Source organism: Daphnia magna, linkage group LG10 (assembly GCF_020631705.1).
Source record: "Daphnia magna isolate NIES linkage group LG10, ASM2063170v1.1, whole genome shotgun sequence".
In the NCBI taxonomy this organism is placed as follows: Eukaryota; Metazoa; Arthropoda; class Branchiopoda; order Diplostraca; family Daphniidae; genus Daphnia; species Daphnia magna.
In genome coordinates, this window is record NC_059191.1 from 2,495,869 (window position 1) to 2,518,760 (window position 22,892).

Genomic DNA, 22,892 nt, shown 5'->3' on the forward strand with positions numbered 1-22,892 from the left:
GTTTTCTGTATCTCTTGAAAACAAAACTAAAAATTTTAACATAAAATTATATAGGATTGTAGCCTACTATCTCAGCTACTAAATAGTATTTTTTTTATGAGAAAAAATTAAGTTTAATTGTAGTAAATTGTAAAAAACTAAGGTCACTTTTTGTGTTTCAATTGCCATGGAAGTAGGTTAATTTAAACGACGCAATTGCAACGTGGGTTTTCCCATAAAGAAGCTTCTTTATACCCGCATAAAATCAAAATCACGTTATCTCAGCATCCATAAATGCTAGTGTGCTCAAATTTTACCAGGATATTTATCAAAATGGACTGTTATCTGCCATGGTAATTCTGAATTTGTGACCAGCAGATCGTAGAGAAGCTACTAGTACTACTACGTAGTAGTAGTAGTAGTAACAGACCTACGGTCGGTGCAGACTACGTCTGCTCTGTTGATCCATCTGAATGGACGGCTTTTACACCATGTTCATGGACGGCTTGTACACCACATAGACGGCTTATACAGCACACTATTTAATTAGGTTTACATAAGAGAAAAACAACGAAACTACTGAAACGAACATGTCGCTTCTTTGTGTTATTGCTTTCAAAAAGGAATTCAAGTCTCGCCTTTCTTCACGACTTTGAATTGTCGATTCCCCAATGTGGTCTAAGGGTCATCGCCAAAATTTCATTTGGAGAGGTTTTATTTTTTGTGTTTTGAACAATCTTTTTATTTTTTTTTTTTTTTTAATCTTTCCATTGCGTTTTTATCGACGGCATTCATTTTTGTGACTTTATGACGTGATCCTGGTGTTACGATGGCGCGCCATGGATTTCTAGCCAAGCGAACGGGGAAAGGCTGCGCAGACGCGAGAAACGAACAATTTTATTTATTTATTTTTTTTTCGTAGAGACCTTCATTCTTCTCTTCTTGTTTGACAATTATTTGCTCTTTTATTGGGGATCTTAATTTATGACCGAAACTGTACGCTTTTAATTACATTTCTGTCTGTCATTATTTCCAATTATAATTAGGTCTAAGTGTGTTATATCATCAACCAAAACAATTTTTTTTTTTCTTTCGTTTTCCGTGTAATCTCTGCTGGGCGACGTACTGCGGTTCGCACTTTTAGTGATGTCTGTAATTTTTCGTGCAACGCATTCCTTGCGTGATTTGTGTTTGATTTTGAATCATCAATATATATTTAAATCCATAATTGTGCTCGTGATGTCTTAGGCTTATTGCTGATCTAGTGATCCACTAAACGATATTTTCTACAACGTAACACAATCAAGGTAGAGATAAAATGAGGTGCTGTGTTACTTTGTAGAACGACTGATATGGGCACACCGCACACATTCACTACTTACCGCTTTCATCGAATCACTTATCAGCAGTCGGTTGCTTTGAGAATCTATAAAACGCAATCATTTCAACAATGAAAATGATGAACGATGCGAGGAATCCAACTGCCAGCACAACAAATGAACCAATCAGGTTATCTAGTCCCAATTGCTTGTCTGTTTGCTTCTTCATCCTGGGCGTATGCTGCTTGAGCAGGCATTTTCGGGCATCCGCTTGATATCTTCGGATCCAAAAATCTACCAGTCCCGCTTCGCGCATTTGCATAATCCTAGAACCACATCATGTATACAAAATGGCCTTACTTTCACACTCTATTTTCTTTTTTAAACATACCCCCGATTGAAGTATTTCATGTGTTGGCTTTGTTTCGGGAATGCCCACGGTACCTGTAAGAAAAAATAATTGCCACTTTTCAGCTGCAAGTTACACTGTCCCGTGGCATCGTAGTCTTCTTTCATGGCGCGGTACAAGAACGACGTTATGCCCTTTATTGAAATAGAAAATGTATTCATTGCGTTTGTGTTCAGGTAATGATATAAATAATTATCATTATATACGGAGCTGTAAACGTGAGAGCCCGATTTTACCATCTCGACGCACTCTCTTGTGGAATTACAACGGGACTGCGGATATTCCCGCAATCGGTCACCGAGGAATTTAAGAAATCCGGTATCAGCAGACTGTCTCGCAACATGTCATATTGAGTTACAGTATCTAATGCAAATCAATTGTAAGATGCCATGTATACACATACCAATAAGACTGCATCAACGTTTAGATTTCTTTCCGTCACAAAGCGAACATCAGGCCGATTTCGCAGATCGTAAATGGATTTAATCAGCGGTGGTGCGTTAGGTAAGGTGACGTGCGAAATCAAAGTTGAGTTGTATGCGTTAACAATGACAAACGTCACGATACACCATGCTCCGCCAACCCAATAAAACGACGAGAACTTTGCGTACAAGTAACCACCTGTAGAAAAAAGACGTGTATGAATTTCGGAGGCAAAATCAACGGCAATTGCTCAACAACTTTGCCGGTGTAGTTTAAATATGAACCTTGGTTTAGCAGAGTTCCCAATACGTAAAAACTGGTGTGGCCCCAGCGGGGCTTCTTATTTACTTTTGAAGGATTTCTAAAACCAGGGAAAATATTTGCATTTCGGTAAAGCAACGACAATGCCAAGACGACACATGGAATTGCCAATGTCAAAGCTAGCCACACCTTTAGGGGAAATAGCAGAAAATCCATTTTTTAAACATTTGATTAGCATTTGTTTTTATTCACATGAACATTGCAGAAGGTATGGACAAGCGTGTCAACTTATGCATGTTTGTTTTTGTTTTGTTTTATTGCAGACGAAATTTGGGTATCTTACCTCTGGTTGGAATGGTTTCACGACAGCTTCGACTTTAACGAAGGAATCCGGAACGGGAATCAAATAGGAAATTGGAATGTACAACGCTGGATGAGAAAAATCTAGGAAAGGCATACGCGATCGGGTTACCGCAATGGAGATGAGAATATCTATATCCTGAAATGAAAGCCAGTTTTGAACTCGACATTTCATCAAAGCGTCTTATTAAAAACTTAGGCTACCCCCTGAAGTAGATGGCTTATAAGCCCCGGTTGGTTTGGTTTCGACTCTATAACAGTGGTGTTGGTTTGAAACGCGGAGTAACTGAAATTCGATGGAAAAATAAAGACTAAAAACTTTGTCAAATGATCCAAATAGCCGGTTGCACTGAAACGATGTTGCAATTCTAAAGAACACCGTTGGGGACTTCATCTAGAAAATGTCCCCAAAATTGGTGGACATTTGATGATTCCTTCTCCGTTTTTCCATGCCATGTCCAATAGTTATAAGCCTACGTCTTTGCATAAAGATGATTGAAAATAGATAGTTTCTTAAACTTACGTGAAATTGTAGAATTGCGACAGCCATTTAAGCATTTCGGTCGCTGATCCGTCCAATTTAACAATGTGGCCCGAAGCGTTTCTTATCATGTTAAACCCGGCGACCGCCTAAATCAAGAGAAGTTATTAACAGTCATTTGAATTGTAATGTTCTGCATCTTTTAAAGCAGTTAAATTCAAAGTTTCCTTACGCTGACCCCCGAAACAACAAAGTGTTTTCCGTTTAAGGCTTCAGTAGTTAGGCGTGCCAATACCACATTGAATGCAAGTGTTGCGCACAAGATGACGAGCCATAGGTGCTCTTGACGCAAATGTTTAGCAATTCTTTTCATTTTGAGATGATTTGAGGCAAAACCTGTTTGTTCTTCAAAACCCAGATTTTTTTTTTAGGGCAAATAAATGGATAGTACAATCAATTGTATAGCATAAATGTAAGTACACGTACCTCTTATTCAGCTAATTTCCTGAATAAGACTAGTTTGCACTTCAGCTCAGCTTATATAGAAGCCGAGAGTCAATGGAGTTTCCTTGATCGACGAGACGACTTTCTAGTACGAATCATATATACACTCCCAGTAATGCAGTGAAATTACACTTACTGAAGCACATTTTCCAAGAAGAAATTCACCAATTTAATTTAAAAATCATTGGTTGTCCACGTAATATTCATGCGAACATTTTCAAGGCTCGGTGAATAGATTTTAATTTGTAAAACAAATTGAATTTTCAAAAATCAATAGCTGACTGAACTTGTGGATATTTCCGTTTCATGCTTACAAGTTACAACGTCTATAGCCAGCGCCATGAGGTTATTCATTTATTCACGTGTACTTATTTATACACGTACGAGAAACTGAAACAAAATTTAGTCCAAAGGTATATAAATGAGGACGTTGTGCTGGCGCAGTCTGCGAATTTCCTCTTCTTTTAAACACCCCATCGTCTCACCACCTTCTCATAAATTCACATGTTTTTCTAAGGTTCATCTCAGTAACAAGTTAAGCAAACTCGCTAAATTTTAACTTTTCGATTCTCTTGCAAATTTATACAATGAGATGATCTATCTGAATGCTAGGTAGGAGCAGTCTTCCTCATGTTCGATATGGTTGTATGTAACATGGATTGTGTTGATTTCCTTTATAAGAGAGAACCTGCACAACGTACACGCTCGTACGTGCGCTTCTGTGATAACAAAGAAGAGCTATATGACTGTCTCAGATGGTCATACGCCTCCAAATTTCAAATGGAGGGGTTTTATTTTGGGTATTACGCAATTCATTTTTTTAGCAAGCATTTTTATTCGTTATATTTAATCTACGGAATACATTTTCAGAACTTCCCCGACATGAATCGGTCGTTATGATGACACTTGTTTTTATTTTCTCTTTTTTTTTTCTCGTTTATTGTTTGCTGAGCGGTAGGCTATAGGCTACTGCGCTTTGCACTTACAGTGATGTCTGTAATTTTGGTGCAACGTGTTCTTGCGTGATTACGTTTCATTCTCATCATCAAAATACACAAATATTATCCTTTCCGCGTATTATAGTTGACAACGATAACAATTTACTAAATGGTACTCGGAAACTAAACGAATTTCTATAAAATTACTAATATTGTTTTGTCGACCGACCAGTGCGAGCATAGTGCCCACGATTTTGGTATGCCACTTTCATCGAAACCGTGAAAACTTCGATGGGATCACTTGTCAGCAGTACCTCGGTGTGAGAACCTATAAAATATGATGACTTCGCCAACGAAAATAATGAGAGAAACAAGAAGTCCTATTGCCAGCACGACAAATGATCCAACCAGGTTTTCTAACTCCAACTGCTTGATAATGCGCTTATTTATTTTGGACGCCTTCTCGTTTAGCAGGCATTCCCTCGTATCTGGTTGAAAATTTTTGTTCCATAGATCCACTAGTCCTGCTTCACGCATTTTCATAATCCTAGAAAATATCGTTTACATGCGGAATTAAACTTCCTCCAGCATCACCATTCAATTGTTTTCCTTTTGTGCTTACCCGTGGTTCAAGTACTTCAAATGTTGGCTTTGTTTTGGGAGGGCCCATGATATCTGCAAGTTCATGAAATTTTCTCTTTCCAACTGCAGGTTACACTGTCCTGTGGCCTTGTAATCTTCTCTAATGGCGCCATACAAGAATGAGTTGACTCCCTATATACCATAAGTGGGAAATTCATATTCAGTTTGAAAAAAGCATTCCAATCTTACTGAGCTGTAAACGTGAGAGCCCGATTTCACCAACTCAACGCAGTGCTTGGTGGCATTACAACGAGATTTGGGATAATCGCGTAATCTGTCCCCCAGAAACTTGAGAAATCCAGTGCCAGCAGCCTGTATCCCAACATACCATACAGGGTATATGGATATGTATACATACGCATGTATCAAATGGAAATTAAATTTAAAATGGGCGCATACATACCGATAAGACTGCATCGGTGTTCATGTTTCTATCCGTCACTAAATGAACATCAGGCCGATTTCGCAGATCGTAAATGGATTTGATTAGCGGTTCTTTTTTGGGTAAGGTTACGTGCGAAATCAAAGTTGAGTTGTATGCATTAACAATGACAAACGTTGCAATACACCAAGCCCCGCCGAGACAATAAAACGATAATGATTTTCCATACAAATGACTTCCTCCTATACATAAAAAGCATTTAAAAAGTATTAAACAAAAATAATAATAATTACCAGCAGAGAAAAATGGGATCAGTGGTTCAACAATTTAACAATTCTAGCAAACTTTTAACCTTGGTTTAGCAAAAGTCCAAAAACGTAAAAACTGGTGTGTCCCCAGCGAGGCTCCTTTTTCATCCTTGGCGTATTTCCATAACCAAGGAAAAAATCAGCGTGACGGTTAAGCAACGACAAGGCCAAGATAACGCACGGAATTGCCAATATCAGAGCTAGCCACACCTTTAGGAAGAATAGCGAAAAATCCAATTTACCTTTTAATCGTTGGTTTTCTTGTAAAAGTTAGCAGGTGGACAGGTCTACCAATCTATGCCTTCTAGTTTTATAGAAAACAAAAATTGCATTGAATTATATTTACCTTAGGTTCGAATGGTTTTACGACAGCTTCGACTTTAACGGAGGAATCCGGAAGGGGAATTAAAAATGAAACTGGCACGTACAGCGTTGGATGAGAAAAGTCTAAGAAAGACAAACGCGATTGCGTTGGCGAAAGGGAGATGATCATATCTATTTCCTGGGGTGAGTTCCAGTATTGATGCGTTATTTAACAATAACATTATATTAAAAGTTAAGTTACAATTTATACTTTACGAAGTAGATAGCTTATAAGCCCCGGTTGGTTAGGTGACGAATCTATTGCCGTCGCGTTTATTTGAAACACGGAATATCTGTAATTTGATTACAATAGTGAGAAACTATATAAGAATTAATTTTCGAAAATAATAAGAATCGCCGGTTGTGCTGGTTCGTTGACAGCAGTGTTAAGAAACCCTATGGGAGTGTAATGTGCTCATTGTGAATCGTCAAGAAAACCCCAAAATTAGTCGAAATTTAACACTTTCCTCGTTGGCTTTTCATGCCACATCCGATATTTATTTTATAACATTTAACAAAAGTGATTTATAAGAGACAGTTTATTTCACTTACGTGAAATGATAGAATTGTGACAACCAGTTAAGCATTTTGGTTGCTGATCCATCCAGTTTAATAATGTGGCCCGAAGCGTTTCTAAGCATATGAAACCCGGCAACAGACTATAGACCAAAGCAAACCAACAATCTAATAGTATTGCACGTTCAGCACTTTTTAAATAGAAACAGCTGAAGTTTTCTTACACTGATCCCTGAAACAACAAAATGTTTTCCGCTAATGGCTTTGGTAGTTAAGCCTGCCGATCCCACATTGATGGCAAAAGTAGCGCACAACATAACAAGCAATAGTTGCCCTTGAGGCAAACGTTTGATCATTTCAGTAATTTTACAGGACCTTTAAATGAAAGTAGCAAAATCATCGTTTATTTTTATATATTTTTTTAAAGATTGGCATCTTGTTGTTGTCGAATAAAAGGATAATTATTACCTTTTTCAATTAATGGGTGGCATGTAAGAGCCGTGTGTAACCCTCCTATCCTAGCGCTTCCTGAATAAGATGAAATTGCTCTACGGCTGAGCTTATATAGACGCAGTATGGAGTCTTGTTGGTAGTAGTCAAGGTGAATTTCTAGGAGAAATTCTATTACCAGAGCTGCCCTGAAACGGAATTTCTTGATATACAATTTCCGCTACACTATTCACCTAGTTAATCACAAAATTCATTGGCTATGCACATTCGATTAATGAAAACAGTTTCAAAGCGCTCTAGACCAACAGATTTTGATTTGTAAACAAATTGCATTTTCAATTAGCAATTGAAACACGATGAACTTACTGATACTCTCAGCACTATAGCCTATATATTCATGCTTGTAGCAACAACAACCACCTCAGGAGGTCATTTTATTTTCCATGGCTAGAAAAACCACATCAGTACTAGAAACTGAGACAAATTTTCATCTTGAGAAATAAATTGGGAAGTTGCATGCGTCATTTAGCACGAATTTCTCCTTGTTTTAAACTTTGCTCTCTACACTAGTTGATGCTTATGTTTTTCTTAGGTTCATCTCAGCAGCAAGTAGACCTACGCAAATTCATTGAATTTAAAAATCCAACGAATATGCTTAAATTAACGCGAATTTCATCACGAAGGCTTTCCTTACCAAAAACAGACTAATCAATCTTTATATAGGAGTTAACTGACAATACGATAAATACAACTCTCGGTAAAAGATCATTTGTATTTGCCGCTTTCAGCCTTCCACAGTTTGGAATAGTCTTCTGCTACGTCATCTTCAGGAATCAGCCATTGCCCATTGCTCATTGGCCTGTCGGCCTCATTAGGTACCATAGGCTTGTGCGGGTTTAGTGGGTTCGTCCTCAATTGTTGACGTTTCACACCTACTGCCTAGTGCCTACTAGTTCCTCAATCAGAATTTTGTAGACATTTGTGCTAGAAACTAATTTCGGAAATGACACATCTATTCAAATCAGAAAAAGTACAATACCTTTGTACGTGTGGGTCTTTGAAACCTCTATGTCGCACATACTTCTGTCGACATTGTTTAGCTTTAAAGTGTGGAGAATGTGTTTTCCATGAGGTCTGTTTAATAGAGCTTATTTCATAATCTGTTCATTTGATTTTAATTTAAATTTTGATCTTGAATTTTTTTCATTGCAGGTTGATATTCTCTACTGTTCAAACTGCTTGGAGAATGTTCCACCCGGAGAAGCTCGTGTTAAAAAGAACCAGTACAGTGCACTTTACATTTTTGCTAAGTTAAACATTAAGCATAGCCTTCTTTTCTGTAGGTGCAGTGAATGTTTTGAATGTCCTGTCTGTGATCAACTGCTTCTTACAAGAGCAACAAACATACAAATCCCAAGTGCCGAGGATTCATCCAAATTGGTACCCAAGAAAATGTTTTATCTTGTCTGTGGTTTTTGCAGATGGACTACCAGAGAAGCCGGCTTGCCTGATCAACCATCTGGTATTTTTTTCTTTTAAGAAACATAGTTCTTAAAAAGCTCATATTTTCAAATGTGGGAATTTAGCCACAGGAAGCTGGCCTGATTCTGACAATGTCAACAGCGTAAGAGTTGGAGCACTTTTGGAACATTATCGCAGTCTTGCACAGCTAGATAAATTTGAAAAAGAACAAAAAAGACAATTGAAACGACGTAGCAATTACCTAAGCTTTACTGCTGTAAGTCTCTTATTACCTTCATGTATTCAGTTTGTATAAATACCTAATAATATGTTGGTGAAGGATAAGTACAGTCTTAGTGCTTTGGCTGCAAGAAAACGGAGTGGATTACCTTTTGCAGGTTCTCTAGGAATGAAAAAAGAAACGCCTCAAATTTACAAAGTAGAACCTGCCGTAGCATCAGAGGAAACCGATGATGCCCTAGATCCAGACATTTTCACGAAAGTTCTGACGTTATCTAATGGTAATTCTAAAATCATTCTTCCACTGAAAAATTGAAGTATAGTTTACGTTTTCATTTATTTTTGTAAATAGTGACGACTATTGATCAAAGGATCCGGCAGCCAGAACGTCAGCCAGTTAAATCTGAAGATCTGATTCCAATTCATAAGTTTTTGTCAGTAAGGAGATCCCAACGTTGTCGTTTCTGTGAACATAATCTTAGCAAGCCAGAATATAATCCTAGTTCCATCAAATTCAAGATCCATCTAGGAGCATTGTAAGTCTCTTCGAACATAATTTTTACCAATAATGCGCTCCTTCAACCACCTTTTTTTGCAGCTACCATGTGCCAGATGTGATTATATATCGCCTAGCGCGCGATGACATGCAATTGCGTCTTTGCAACCGTAGTCAGTATCCAACCCACGTTCGGCTGTTGTCGCTTGACCAATTTGCGTTAATCGCTCATTCCAAGATTGATGAACTAGAGCGCAGTTGTGGCGAGGCAGAAAAAGAAAAAAAATCTGCCTCGTCAATGGTTGGACATGAACTCTGCGAAAGCCCTGCTACCCAAGCAGCCAATTTGAAAAGTTGTTTAAGAAACGCTTTCAAAGAAAAAGTCAACGTTGTGCTTCAACTGCCGAATGAACCAATTCTCCTTCCTGCTAGGGACGACTTAGCAGAATACGAGTTGACAGCGCCGCAGAACTTGAAAGAGGATCCAAAGTATCAAACTGTTACCTATTTCTTATTATTGACATGTACTTTAATGTTTTTTTGTTTCTAAAGAGCTGTCTTGTGGAGGAAAGGAAATAAAGTCGTCATTTCTGCGCCACTTACTGTCATTGACGACGAATTGGAAGACAAGCGCACTGGCTTTGTGTTTGAATTTGGAGCTGTGAGCTATAAGACTTAACATACTGTGGAAAAATTGTTAAATTACTTGCATATTAAATTTTCAGGTGCGTGCTGGATTTGAAACTAAAGAAGTCCAGCCACAACCTACGAACGTCTACATCCCGGTTTTCATCTCCTTAGGGAAAATATAAAATCGGCAACCAGCTATTAAATGTGCTTAATATAAAATATAAAAAAAGGGGCGCACTATTACTATTCAAAGATACTGGCAAAAGGGTGCACTTCTTCCTAATAAATTTTAATACCGGAGGCAACTAGTCTTCTTTTTTAGGCTAGTATAAATTAGTGGAAAGTTGTACAGCATGGACTGACGTGAATGAAGCAGCAGAATGATGTGGTAGGTATGAAAAGGCGTTTATGTGGGCAAGACAAAACGCGCTTGTTATCCACTAGTTCCTTCTGGTTCATTTGAATTATTGGTGAGTAGCAGAGGTTTTCATTACATATGTATAATATGGGAAATCCTTTTCTACTTATGGATTTCCAACCAAATTGCCAAATTGATGGATTATTTTGCGTTTCTTTTTTTTCTATAAACGTCAGAAAAGATGGTTTTATTTACTCCTTCCAGATGGCGTCAACACGTGGTTACTTCCGTTTTCGTCTGCTTTTGTCGAAGCAAACGCAGCGCACGGCACACGAGTTTTACCTTAACTTATTTGAGTAACTTGACAAATCTCGGGTTTAAAGCTACACAACTATTTTCAGCTTTTTCCACAGGTTCAAGAAATAAAAAAACTAGGATGACATCAGTATCCGTGGGGAAGTCTAAATCCGCTATCCCTTTAAAATCCCAAAAAAAATCTGTTGGTAAGACCTCGAAACAATGTGCCATGAATAAGGATAGCTGTTTATTGATTCGCTATCGCCACCGAAAACTTCCGAGCCGTGACGAGATCCGTTTGCTGCACCCAAATATAATTGATGTACGAACTCCAAGACAGAAGACTGCAAAGTACTAAAATTATAGAATTTTATATTTTGTAAACAAAAGTATAACAGTTCCGGGAAGGTTTTGCCAATTAGAATTTGAAAGCAAAGAGGCAGCTATCGATGCCCTGAGGAAATTAAGGAAAACACAAACAGAAGAATTAGCACTTATCCAGTACCTTGGGAAGAAGACACCAAATAAGCCTTCAACTGCGCTAGCCTCCACAAAAAGTAGTGTAGAAGAAAATCAATCAGAAAACAATACTTCTGATGATGACTGTGAAGAGGAAACTTCAATTACAGCCGAAGAAGTCTTAGAGAACTCTGAAGACATTCAGCCATGCCCATGGTGATGTTTGATTAATTTATTTTCATATATCACAAATTAACATTTTGCATACAGTCTCTATGTTAGTGGCTTGCCAGATATTGCTGTTACAGAAATTATCAAGAGTCTCTTCCCAACAAACACTAAAATAGAAATTGGTGACAAAAATTCAAGGGAAAGAGGTAGGTGTTTAATATATTTCCCGCTATTTAAGATAGTTTCACGGTACTTATGATTTCCTTAGATATGCACTAGTTCACTTTGGGTCAACCGAAGACGCTGTGCGAGTTATGGAAGCATCGAAAGACGTGAGCGTCAACGGAGAAAGGTTAATGGTCAAATTCCACAAATGAAATTGTGCGTCTGCTGAGAGAATGTCTTGCTTTTTCCCGTCATTCTTGGAATACACTTAAACTGCATAAGTGCATTCTCCGTTCCGTGCCATTCGAAACTCCCAAGAACTCATGCGATATGGAGGTCACGAAAACTTGAGTCGAAGGGGTCGAGAGTAGAAGAAAAAAGGAAAATCTACGCTTCCTGGAAAAGTTGTTTACAAGTACGCACAAATATTTACTCACTGCCAAAAACGAGAGCGAATAGGGGCGTGAAGCACATCTATTCACTTCACTTTGAGATTTCTTGCGCGGGTGTGTATGCTAGATAGAGATCCCTGGAATGCGATTCTTGAAGCCGGAAATAACCTGGTACCTAGACCAGTGCAATTGTTATCACCATAGTCAACCCCGATATCATTCTAAGTTGGCCATGAGAATGTTGACTGGGATAAACAAAAAGGCCATGAAAATTGGAAAACATGATAATTAGGGATTTGTAAAATAAATCGCCTTAGGAATCCAGGAGGCGATTCGTGGAAATAAAAAGGCAGGCATCCACGTCAACTAATATGCAGCCGAGTTGCAGATGTTGCCATTCCACCGAAACTTTTGCTTCCATCTACATCCATTCTATTAAGGGAAACCTTCGGCTATAAAAATAAATACTAAACAAGCCGATACAACAAAAGATGGTCATAAAGCTGCGTGTACTCAACACACGTATGCAAAGTGAGATAAGATTGGTAGAAAGATGGTAGAAAGTTAGATTTAACCAACTGCAAGGCATAGAGCTTATACTATTGTGCCACAGTAAATGATCAACTGTTGTAGTTCATTTTTGGTCTGCCATAGTTTCTTGCCTTCTCTGTGCGTAGGGCTCCTGTACTTGCATACGAAATAACAGATATTGAAGCTCCACCAAAAAAGTTCTAGTCCGCTGTTGTCGTTTTCTAGCCTTAGGGTGGTGTTCATACCCAGAGGCGAAGCCAACATTCCACAGACATTTCTAATTTCATTTCGACACAAGTCGGTCGCGCTATTCTTGGTTTTACGATATATTTTTAGAGAAGCCGTGATATATTGACGTACGTAATAAAGAAAGTTGTCTCAGAAGAATAAAAATACAAAAATTAAATTAAACGACAAGAACGCCATCTGTTGGCTAAAGATAAAAAGTGTTTTTATTTCTAAGGCCAATCAAGGCCGCAACAGTCAGCATGGTGCAGTGGACCCAGACCCACCACTGTGAGTTTAAAGAAATATTGTAGTTACTTATGAACTGCCGTAGGGTAAGGTCGTTCCATTCGTCGTGCTTCAAGTGTTCTTGTTGTGTTGCAGTTAGCCCTGTTTGTTTGTTCCTGTGTGTTTAACGATTACAAATGTTTTCGTTCACATCGTCGTTGGTGGTATTCCTTTTCTAGTCAGGATGAATCGAGTTTCAAGCTAACTTGATTTAAACTGACTAAGTTGAATTTAAGAATAACGGATGCCGGATAACGTGTCTGTCAGTGTGGATCAACCGAACAGAAATCAGCATTCCACCATGGCCACATTTGGTGAGTAGTGGCATTTTTGTTTGATCGTTTCCTACAGGTTACAATCGCCTATTCTTTGTTTGTGTCTGATACGATTGACTTTTGTGATTAACGTACAGATAACCCTTCGTACTTCACCATATCTGGTCAGTCGCCGGTCGCCACAGCCACATCGCCTACTGATGTCGTCGAGTCGATTGGAGCCAAACCAAAACGATTCAAGAGTTGGTTCAAACTGCCCAAGAGACCTTTTCGATCGAAGATAGCGTTGAATCAACCCGAAAATGCCGAAAGAATGTCAGAAAATTCCCCGCTCTCTTGTGCTTCTCCCGAACCCGAAACTCAGAGCAATCCCAATGATTTTGCTCACAGTGACGTCGTTTATTATAATTTTTGTCCGACGACACAAGAAACTGTGGCTTCTGCGGACGTCAACAACGATGACGACGTCTTTAGTGACACTTCCACCATCAAAGGGAATGGATCGACACGTACACTCAGTCGACGGAGACATTCTTTGGGTTCGTGGTTTCGTTCATCGTTAGCCGCCGTTCGCAAACATAACATGGGTTCGTCAACCGCTTCTGGATTGGAATCTCACGGAACTGCTATCGAACCAGCTGAAAGACCGTCTACTTCGTCAGAACGAGCGCTGTTGGCCCGAAACGTCTCTACATCCGCCAACTGCGTTTCTTCAGCGTTAGTCTATACAATTCCATTGCCTTCAAACGACGACAAATGAAGTAAACATTTTTTATTTTCGCAATCCCTGTAGGTCTGCTCGAGATGTTCGTACGCCCGAGAGGGGGCGGTCAACCGAGACAAAGCCGGGCAAACGAAGTCGATTGCCGGTGGCGGTCAAAAGTCACGTCGAACTACGCGCACGTGCCCGTTACGCCCGCCAAGAGAAATTGGTACGCGATAACAAAGCCGTTTCAACGTCAAGAATCCCGCGTGCAGTTCAATCCCCGCATCAACGACACCAAACAACTAGTCTCGATCGAAGATACACGAAAAGCACAGAAGTTTTAGCTTCGAAACCGGAAGACGTGACGTCACCAACGCCCCAGAAACCGACGGCTCCGACGGCGACGGCTACCGAGCAGTTGGAAGAGGAAGATTCGTTCCAGCAAAGAGAAGACTCATCTTCTTCGCGAAGAAAGAGCCTTTCTTCGGCCACGAGTCGTCAGAGATTCGTTCAACGTAGCCGCACCATCGAGGATCGACATCGGACCAGCTGCTGTGGGAGGATGGCTGCCGCTGCAGCGTCGACGTCTTCTCGCGGTGAGCGCCGTCGCGCCTCATTCGACGCCGCTAGCCCGTCGACTCACTCTCGGCGCCGTTGTCAGCGATGTCGCGACAAAGGTACGCACCTCAATTCCTTAGAGATCTTTTCGTCATTCCGTGACGACATTGCAAGAATCACGCGAGATTATTGACAGGAACACAAGTTTACGGTCCTGTTTTAAAAATAAAACTCGCCCACGAAGGGGGTTGGACGGGGACTTTCGGGAATATATGCAGGGTAATTCGTTCGTTTCAACTTTTCCGTAACAGACTCTTTACTTTTAACTTTTCATCTTTCTGAAAAATACTAGCCGACTGCGTTTATTGTTGTTGTTATTTTTTTTGCGCTTCTCTATCGCAACGCTGTCGTGAACGGGCTTGTTAAAAGGTCCCTAACTTCGAGCCCCTATGGAGACCCGACTAACGACTCTGCGCTCATCCCGTCTAAATATAAACGGGAGGGAAACGGAATTGTTAGAAAACAAGAGGGTAGATTCCCGGACTCTCGAAACTGTTGAAACAATTTATTTCATTTTATTTTTTTTTTTTTAAGAAATTTTTCTGTTGTCATTTTTTTTTACCTCATCTGATGGAGTTTTCTCGTGTTTTGAATGGACGGCCTCTCAAAAGAGTCCGTTTTTGGGGGAAAGGAAGAAAGACCTGTTGAGTTGTGTTTGACACTTGCAGACATGGTTCCTCCCACCGGGTTCGTTGAATGGCCCCCCCTCACCGCGCTATACCTATCTAGAGGCCTTTGATCTAAATGCGAAGGAAACAGAAAGGATTGGAGACAGGTCAAACTTGTGATATCGATAGACCCCCCACCCACACATTCCGGCGTCCGCCTTTCCTTCGCCTCATTTTTATTTATTATTTATTATTTCGAAGGGAGGAGGGCAGGGCAATGGATTGGCAGTGGAGTACTTTGCTTTGTTAACCGATTTCCTTTCGTCTTCATGTGGCCGCCATATTGCCAGATGGGGATCTCCCTGCACAGTTGTAAAAAAAAAAAAAAAAAACACAAGGAAAGAAAACACTACGGCAAAGAGAGAAAAGCCGTGGGGAGGAGAAATAATAAATGACGGACATAGACAAACGGGCGCACACTTTTACCGAAAAGACGAAACAGAAAGAAAAAGGAGGAAGAATATTAATGAAGGGAAAACATTAGCTCGGCCATAGATGGATACGTCCCGCGCCTGCATAAAGGTTCACATTCCATCCGGCGATAGACTTGAGAGGTTTTTTTTATTTTATTTATAATTTTTATTTTCCAGCAAGGGATCTGGAAAAAACAAAACAAAACACGCTTTCAATTGTTACTAAAACGGATGAGATCATGGGGGGTGGGGGGCACGAATGACCGATCTAAATATAAAGAAAAAGGTGGGCGTCAATCGGGTCAAACAGAACAAAAAGAAGTCAAGACAAGAGACTTTTGGACGAGATTCAACACATCACTTGTGCTGAAATAGAAGCGTCGAACCGTCATCTTCAAGAATAGGATCGTCTTTGTATATCGGATGACAACGGGTTGAATATTGTGTATGTACTCTTAGCCATTCGTTGTCTCCGCCATTTGTTGTTTCCACCGTTTGCCTCCTCGACCGCAACAGCGTTTCTCCCCCCCTCGTCTGAACTGCGGCATTTTGGCTCGACAACACGGTCCCGCAGTTGACAGATCGGTTCGTGACGTCCGGATCGAGAGGCTATCACTTCTACTGTTTTTGGCCAATACAATAGCAGAGAAATGTCGAAGGACGATTATAATTCAAAGGGTATTTCCACTTTTCCTTCTTAGTTTCTATTTTCGTTGTTTATTTGTTTTTTTTTCTTCTGAAAACGTTCCCTTTTCGTTCTTCATTTCGTTGTTTGATGATTGCGTTAAGTGTCGGTACAGTAATTGGGCGTGGCACATGTAATCCAACGTCGTTTTTTTTTCATCCCTCTCTTTTTCGCTTATACGTCTGCATTATATTTGTTTGTTTTTTCTTTTCACCGTTGATCCGCATTCCGTCCTTTTTTTGCACACTGCCAAACGCTACGGTTTACGGCGTCTGCGTTACCATCTATTTTTAAAAATATGAATCGGAGTTTCCCTAGAACGTAAACACATTCCGTGAACAAAAACGGATCAAGACGGAGCCGTACAGACATCTGTTTTTCGATGTTGACCAATCTCTCCTTGTCCTCCGAGTTTGCTGCTCTACTTGATTCGTTTCGTTTTTCCAAAGCCTCTAAATAAGCGCAGCTTGTGTGGACGGCGTTAGACAAAAGGAGCGGAAGTCGTGGGCGAAGATGCTGCGTCTTCTCCCTCCTACGCTTTTTCTTTTTTCTCCCTATGACATCCGACACCGCGTTCGCCTCCTTTACTCGCCCTTCTCCCCCTCATTTCTCCTACCGTCAACTTAGATTTTTATCTCCCAAGACAAAACAAAAAAAATTCGTAAATGGAAAGCAAGCAAAGACTTGACACGATTACTATCGATAAATGCGATGCAGTTGTCCAGATTTGTTTAAACTTGAAAGAGTTTTCTTCGTGTTTTGACAGCTTACCAACAATGTCGCATGAATAACATTTTATGATCTTACCCTACGATTTGAAATCAAATAGGATCGACAACGAAAAATTTCATTTCAATGAACCTGGAATTCATTTGATCGCGTAGAAAATCTTATCGGATTTTGATTGAAGGGTATTTTTTTTTTCCCTCAGCTTTGCGTTTGGAGGTGACAATCCTTTTGCTCCCATTCTTCAGCAATTTTCCTTTTTCTTGATATTTCTCAAGAAAAGGCCAGAAGTAAAACCAACATGCTCAGACATCGAAAAAAAGATGTCAAGGAACTGGATTCGAATTTCACACCATCCGGCCCTCATCCAGAAGGTTAGTCTGGCTCTTGCTCGAGGCATGTGAAGAAGTGTAGCAGATTCTCAAGAGGCAAGCTGTCAAAAATAAAAATCCGTGAAAAAAAAAAAATTCTTTTTTAAAGCAATACCAGATCATCGGTCGCTGTGTTTATGCTTTTGGGAAATGGCGCTACTGCCGAAATACGTAAATTTCTGCCATATGCTGAATCCCAGTTTGTATGGTTCTGGTTTTGAGCGAGATCGTGTAGTACAAGTACATGTTACGTCAAAATAAGCTGACGGGCTCCAAAAAGACGAGACTAGTATGAACATCCGGCGTATAGTCGCGTGATGGATGCCTTGTTCCTTATGTTAGAGGGGCAAAAATAACAGGTTCAGCCATGCGTTCCTCTTCCTCTCGAAACCAATTCGGCTGAGAAAAACAGATGATTGACTTGGCCTTTTTCTGCCGGAGACGCCTCATTTGAGGCTTGACGTGATCTCGGCAAAATTGGGAACTCTATTCATTTTGAATTTTTCTTGTGTTACGTTCTGTCCATCAAAACAGCCGAACCAATCGGAGCCGAAAAAGTTGATGTCGTCATCATCTTCAGCAAGAATTGCATCGTGGCCTACCAATGGATCACCTACCTAACTGAAATTCTCAGTAAAATTTTCAGCTGTAGCGATCGACCTCCTACACGGTAAATTTGAGTCTTCATCTATTGATTTTATGCAATGACATTTGGATGTTATCAGTAAAAACGAAGCGCATCGCTAATTGAACTGAAATTGTTTTTTTAGAGTAACTTCGCGCGATGTGGAAAGCCTAGTGGATAGCAAATCCATATCGCCAAGAGGCCAACGCCCTCGGCCACCCAATCAGCCGTCAGCTAAATTGCAGAAGAACGAATATCAAAACGTGATGGCAGAAGAACATTCGGATGCAGAAAGAAATGTCCGTCAACACGCCCTACGTAAAACGGTGGCCACCGCTTCTTTACAGATAGTTCTGTTATCAAAGGCGCTTCTCAATCATGTCGGCTTACACGCCAACGATCCATTGGGGACCATTTTGCACCATAAACGAGTTCTCGGACTATTTCTCGGGGTCAATGAAAGCAAAGATATAATGCCACTACATCGATCAGGTAACTTATTTGATGATGGATCGTTTAGAGCCAAGTATTCTCATCGATTTTTTTTTGTATTCTTCAGCTCTATGTTCCTTTGATTTCTGGCCAAAAATCACCATGATGGATCAAGATATGAAATCTGTTACCGAGTTTGGAAAGAGGGCGCAAGAAATTCTCGGCCGTTCTCAGCCAGTTGTCCTCGTAGAAGCGAATCTCCAACCGGCCCGTTTCAAAATCACACCCAAGAAACTGCGATCGGTAATCCATTTCATATTTCGTACGCTGTAATCGGCCCGAAGGATCGAGATTTAAATCTCAACGGTCAAAACGGGGCCGTTAAATGAGCTTTTGAAATGAACTACGCCATCTACTCGAGGGTAAAACTGTTCTCCAGCCCCTCCATTGATGGCTGTAACATGAATCTCCCGGGCCGTTTCACCCTCCTTTCTATCATACCCATTCTCTCGGTTGCTCGTTTGGAAATTTTTCCTATTGATCGCATGTGGGAAATTGTAACACGAGACTTCTTACTCGAAAACATATTTTTTTTTTATTTGCTATTTGTTTTGTTGTGCAGCTCGTAAGTGTGTCAACGATAATCCTATCCTTTTAAATAAATTCCTTGTTCCTTTTTATCTTTAGGGTGAAGAACGGGTGACGTTAATTCTGCTGGAAACCACAGAAAATATACAAGTTCTGGCCTCCATTTATGTGGGCATTGATTCGAAGAAATCCGTCCGCATCGAACAATTTTCATGGGTCAATCCGTATGTGGTTAACTTCAACATGCCTAGTAAGTCTTAAGCCATTTTTATTTTTCTTCGAGTTGTTGACATTTTAGTTTCCAGCAATATTGGCTCTATCTTTTTCAAACGGGCCATTTGATACTGTGACCCTCTTCTTCCTCGGGTCTGTTTACGCTCCATTCTATTGTCTGGTGCTTGGGGAACTTATCACTTTTTTGTATTTGAAAATGCAGATAATTTTTTTGTTACTGATAAATTTCGTTTTCTGTTTTTTATCTACACTTAACAATTTTTGTTTCCGTTATCTTATTCAATTTAATTTATTTTTAAACCAAGGAACGTTTCTCGAGCGGGGAATTATAGTCAAAGTCCAATTAAAAGTCGGGAATGCTTCATGGGGTGTTCGTGACCTGAAGTGCCAAAGCAAATTGGGTGAAATAGCGGTTTTGCTTTCCAAAAACCAGCTGATGGGATCCCCCACTGACATTATGTGTCAGGTAAATTACACTTAAATTTAAAGAAAGTTAAAACTATGAGATTTGCCATATTCAATATATATACTGTATATATTTTTTTAGGCTTTAAACATCAGTCCAGTTGATAATGAAGAGCTGGACATAGTATTGACTAATAGCCTAGACAAAGCCAAAGTGGCTCTTTCGTCTTTTTGTCTAAATCAACCGGATAACGGAAAAAGTAAGGCAAATTTTTATTGTTTCTTATCTTTTGCTGGATTTGAGTAAATATATTAATTTTTTTAAGGAGAAGAAGAATATCCCACTCTGCTACATTTCGCAGCACGTTACGATCTGAAAAATTTGATGTGGGAATTGCTGGAGTGTGTTGGTTCCATTCAGGCTTTGTATGTCCGTAATCGTGACGGTTGTACTGCTCTTCAATTGGCGGAAATGAACGGTCACGAAGCCATCGTCAATTGCTTGAACAGTTTCCTCGAAGCAGTGGTGGGTTTGACTTCAAGTCGAATAGTTCTCAACCTTTCTGGCTCTAATAACATGGTAATGCTTTAAATAGGAAGCGGATAAAGCAGATTCCGATAAAAAAGTTGGAAACTGGGACTACGTGCCAATGGATCGTAAGTTATTGATTATTGAAAATAATGATAGCCATTTGCATAAACTCCTTCGTTTGCTGCAAATGGCATTTCAGATTCCAGGAAAGTCGACGATACTGAAATCGGTGACTACGATAATTTACCCAAACCAAAACCTGTCCGCCACTTTGCCCCTGGTATACCTAAATTGGAAATTTGTGAAGAAAAAAAAATTGATTAATCTTAAATTCTAATTCCAGATCACGCAGACGAGGTTTCATTAGAACATTCAAATGATCTCCACAACGAATACATAGTCGTCTTGCCTAGTAAAGCTCTCTTTTTGCTAGAATACATGGGATTATCTGTAATTCTTTCGGTTTTCATCAACAGATGCCTCAATGCAGCGAATCCACGAGGGGCCAGAGATAGAACGAAGTGCTGTTGAGGAACGTGCAAACGTAGAGACATCCGGAAAGCTCTCAAGTTTGAAGCAAATTAAGTCGAAGGAGGAAAAACGACAAATACTGCCTCTAGAAGACAGTAGTGCCAGCGATACGCTGCAAGGTAGTACAAAGTTATCATCCAATCCTTAACACAGTTTCCAATGTTGATGTTCTGCGTTCCAGACGAAGAAGCGTCTTGCAGTGCAGTTAAACCAACTAATTGCCAGCCGTCTGCATTCACCTCAGAACTTACTGCTACAGTTGTGGCATCTCGTGGATCAAGTCCATTGTCTAGTAATTAGCATTTTTATCGTTGCATCCGTTCATTTAAACATAAAATTATATCTGTTTTTAGATTGGTCATCGTCAGATCGTTCGAGTGTCACAAGCCACCTGAGTCACGATAGCGGCACTCACTTTGAATCTTCGGAAGAAAAAAAAGTATTTGGAAAATTTTAATTAATTGAAAACAATGAGTCTATCCAATCTTCCTTACAGGTGCTGGCTAACATCCATAGTGACTATGACGTCCTTCCATCGACAACGATTCTAATGCCGCATTTTGTAATGCCAAACTATGTTGTTCCGCCTCCGCCAAGGCCAGTGAACGGGAAAAACTTGGAAATTAGAGAAAATGAGGCTTATGTTCCTAGTCATCACCAACTGATCAGGTCTTCGTCTCCCAGACTGACACCACGCCCCCCTGCAGAGTTTCGAAATCCATTTGAAACTATTGAACTTAATCCACGAGCCAGCCAGGTACTTAGGCAACCTCTTAAATCTGTGCAAATGATCTAACAAAACAAAAACAAAAAACGCAATACTAGGCCGTTTTAGGAGAAGATCTTGGATTAATAATACCGAACGAAGAACCTGAGTTCATGGAACAACCTCCTATATTATTGCCTACGTATTCAAAAAATAAAGGCACTAGTCAAGCTAATGAAGAACAATCAGTTTACATGGAGATGACCCCCAGGTACAGCTATACAGTAGATAAGAGTCGAGGTTAATTTTTAATACTTAACTTTATCTAATTTCATCATAGATCGTCCCGAAAGTGCATATTAGATGACATAAACACTGAAAGGTATGACTTTTTTTATTTTTCAATTAAGTTAAAAATGGTGAAATAGACAACCAATATTACCTTGCAGTTCTTTTTTTAGCAGTACCGGTTTAGAGGAAGATAACTACATCACAACAGCGGAGCTGAACATGCCTTCAAGTTGTTTGGCTAGTACTGTTCCTCGTAACAAAGGAGGGCTTGCTGCCAGGCAGCGAGCGCTGCTTCAAGCAACAAAAAACATTTCGCACTCTGACAATCAGCTTTTGGCAAGCAATCGTACGTACATTAACTTACTTATTTTATACAGACTGTGATCCATACTGAACGTGTTTTAATTCAAACCGGATAGTAGAAACTATGTTATCAGATTGGTACTCGGACCCGTTTCTGGCTCCAACTCTACCAACGCCGATACCTGCACCGAGGTCTCACGATGCAAATATTATTCCCCAGGTTCCACCTCGATCAGCGAAACCGACTCCTAGTCCGTGTCGCAGTCCAAAAACCAACAGACGAAAGATCTAAACAATGTACATTTAAGCTGAAAAGCTGATCCGTTTTCCGTTTAACGAGAATCTTCATGGGGACAACTAATTTTTTCTCTCCTCCACTTCCGTTCGTAATGTTTGATTGACTTTGTTTTCATTGCCGCGTTTCAGTTATCCCAACGGCGTGCGCCGAATTGTTATGTATCTAGTCTTATGTATCGCAGTGGATGCGGCAAATTTTTAAAGTTGGCTATTTAAAAAATGGTAGTTTATCTCATTTTCATAATCCGTCTGATTTGATTATGACGCAATAGTTAGGAAGGAGTCAACTAATGTTGCTGCGTATCGTTTCGTGAGAAACTTACGCAAACCATCATCGTTTTTCTATATTTATCGAAGTTCAATTTCTTCAGTATGATGACTGTCATTTGCTCTATTCAATACATCGAAGAGTACGTATATCGTACCATTCTTTTCGAG

At 39.9% G+C, this 22,892-nt stretch overlaps 4 protein-coding genes across 8 annotated transcripts; 2 read left to right on the forward strand and 2 right to left on the reverse strand.

The window, feature by feature from the left end:
- Positions 1–1,229: 1,229 nt before the first annotated feature.
- LOC116932452 (glutamate receptor ionotropic, kainate 3-like) lies at positions 1,230–3,363 on the reverse strand. Its single transcript, XM_045179933.1, has 10 exons — positions 3,275–3,363; positions 2,956–3,037; positions 2,735–2,890; positions 2,415–2,580; positions 2,111–2,328; positions 1,944–2,036; positions 1,690–1,841; positions 1,482–1,624; positions 1,362–1,405; positions 1,230–1,265 (listed from the first exon to the last, which is right to left on the reverse strand). Exons 1-10 carry the CDS (start codon positions 3,361–3,363, stop codon positions 1,230–1,232), a joined length of 1,179 nt encoding a protein of 392 aa, XP_045035868.1.
- Positions 3,364–4,645: 1,282 nt separating this feature from the next.
- On the reverse strand, positions 4,646–7,410 carry LOC116931921 (ionotropic receptor 93a). The gene is made up of 10 exons (XM_032939595.2): positions 7,354–7,410; positions 7,110–7,260; positions 6,922–7,028; positions 6,581–6,662; positions 6,353–6,508; positions 6,051–6,216; positions 5,720–5,940; positions 5,506–5,628; positions 5,297–5,448; positions 4,646–5,221 (listed from the first exon to the last, which is right to left on the reverse strand). The coding sequence occupies exons 2-10, from the start codon at positions 7,239–7,241 to the stop codon at positions 4,972–4,974; spliced, it is 1,389 nt and encodes a 462-aa protein (XP_032795486.2). The 5' UTR covers positions 7,242–7,260; positions 7,354–7,410; the 3' UTR covers positions 4,646–4,971.
- A 780-nt stretch (positions 7,411–8,190) lies between these two features.
- LOC116931919 (dynactin subunit 4) lies at positions 8,191–11,893 on the forward strand. Its single transcript, XM_032939593.2, has 13 exons — positions 8,191–8,467; positions 8,548–8,618; positions 8,679–8,857; positions 8,922–9,073; positions 9,137–9,317; positions 9,389–9,572; positions 9,635–10,021; positions 10,085–10,193; positions 10,258–10,632; positions 10,757–11,168; positions 11,226–11,492; positions 11,547–11,653; positions 11,716–11,893. Exons 1-9 carry the CDS (start codon positions 8,339–8,341, stop codon positions 10,342–10,344), a joined length of 1,479 nt encoding a protein of 492 aa, XP_032795484.2. The 5' UTR covers positions 8,191–8,338; the 3' UTR covers positions 10,345–10,632; positions 10,757–11,168; positions 11,226–11,492; positions 11,547–11,653; positions 11,716–11,893.
- A 1,136-nt stretch (positions 11,894–13,029) lies between these two features.
- LOC116931915 lies at positions 13,030–22,871 on the forward strand. 5 transcript variants are annotated; one of them, XM_032939583.2, is made up of 21 exons: positions 13,030–13,362; positions 13,461–14,040; positions 14,117–14,706; positions 18,045–18,180; positions 18,281–18,627; positions 18,695–18,870; positions 19,255–19,405; positions 19,695–19,855; positions 19,937–20,054; positions 20,121–20,320; positions 20,391–20,451; positions 20,526–20,606; positions 20,670–20,738; positions 20,803–20,976; positions 21,039–21,149; positions 21,211–21,296; positions 21,354–21,614; positions 21,683–21,834; positions 21,904–21,945; positions 22,013–22,200; positions 22,274–22,871. In XM_032939583.2, exons 1-21 carry the CDS (start codon positions 13,293–13,295, stop codon positions 22,447–22,449), a joined length of 3,930 nt encoding a protein of 1,309 aa, XP_032795474.2. In that variant the 5' UTR covers positions 13,030–13,292; the 3' UTR covers positions 22,450–22,871. The 5 variants fall into 5 exon arrangements, with proteins under 5 accessions (XP_032795474.2, XP_032795475.2, XP_032795479.2 ...); XM_032939584.2 differs by having other exon boundaries at positions 22,277–22,871; XM_032939588.2 differs by having other exon boundaries at positions 13,031–13,362; positions 22,028–22,200.
- The last annotated feature ends 21 nt before the right edge of the window (positions 22,872–22,892 follow it).

Bases quoted from the DNA above. Each gene is read 5' to 3' on its own strand.
- LOC116932452 (XM_045179933.1), bottom strand. From the start codon at position 3,363: ATGATAAGAAACGCTTCGGGCCACATTGTTAAATTGGACGGATCAGCG. The intron at 2,581-2,734 runs GTAAGATACCCA...TTTCCCCTAAAG, and splicing joins TGAAACCATTCCAACCAGAG to GTGTGGCTAGCTTTGACATT. The intron at 2,037-2,110 runs GTATGTGTATAC...GTTGCGAGACAG, and splicing joins ACGTTGATGCAGTCTTATTG to TCTGCTGATACCGGATTTCT.
- LOC116931921 (XM_032939595.2), bottom strand. From the start codon at position 7,241: ATGATCAAACGTTTGCCTCAAGGGCAACTATTGCTTGTTATGTTGTGC. The intron at 7,029-7,109 runs GTAAGAAAACTT...TTTGGTCTATAG, and splicing joins TTGTTGTTTCAGGGATCAGT to TCTGTTGCCGGGTTTCATAT. The intron at 6,217-6,352 runs GTAAATATAATT...TTCTTCCTAAAG, and splicing joins TAAAACCATTCGAACCTAAG to GTGTGGCTAGCTCTGATATT.
- LOC116931919 (XM_032939593.2), top strand. From the start codon at position 8,339: ATGACACATCTATTCAAATCAGAAAAAGTACAATACCTTTGTACGTGT. The intron at 8,858-8,921 runs GTATTTTTTTCT...GTGGGAATTTAG, and splicing joins CTTGCCTGATCAACCATCTG to CCACAGGAAGCTGGCCTGAT. The intron at 10,022-10,084 runs GTATCAAACTGT...TTGTTTCTAAAG, and splicing joins AACTTGAAAGAGGATCCAAA to AGCTGTCTTGTGGAGGAAAG.
- LOC116931915 (XM_032939583.2), top strand. From the start codon at position 13,293: ATGCCGGATAACGTGTCTGTCAGTGTGGATCAACCGAACAGAAATCAG. The intron at 18,181-18,280 runs GTAAATTTGAGT...TTGTTTTTTTAG, and splicing joins AGCGATCGACCTCCTACACG to AGTAACTTCGCGCGATGTGG. The intron at 19,856-19,936 runs GTAAATTACACT...ATATTTTTTTAG, and splicing joins CCACTGACATTATGTGTCAG to GCTTTAAACATCAGTCCAGT.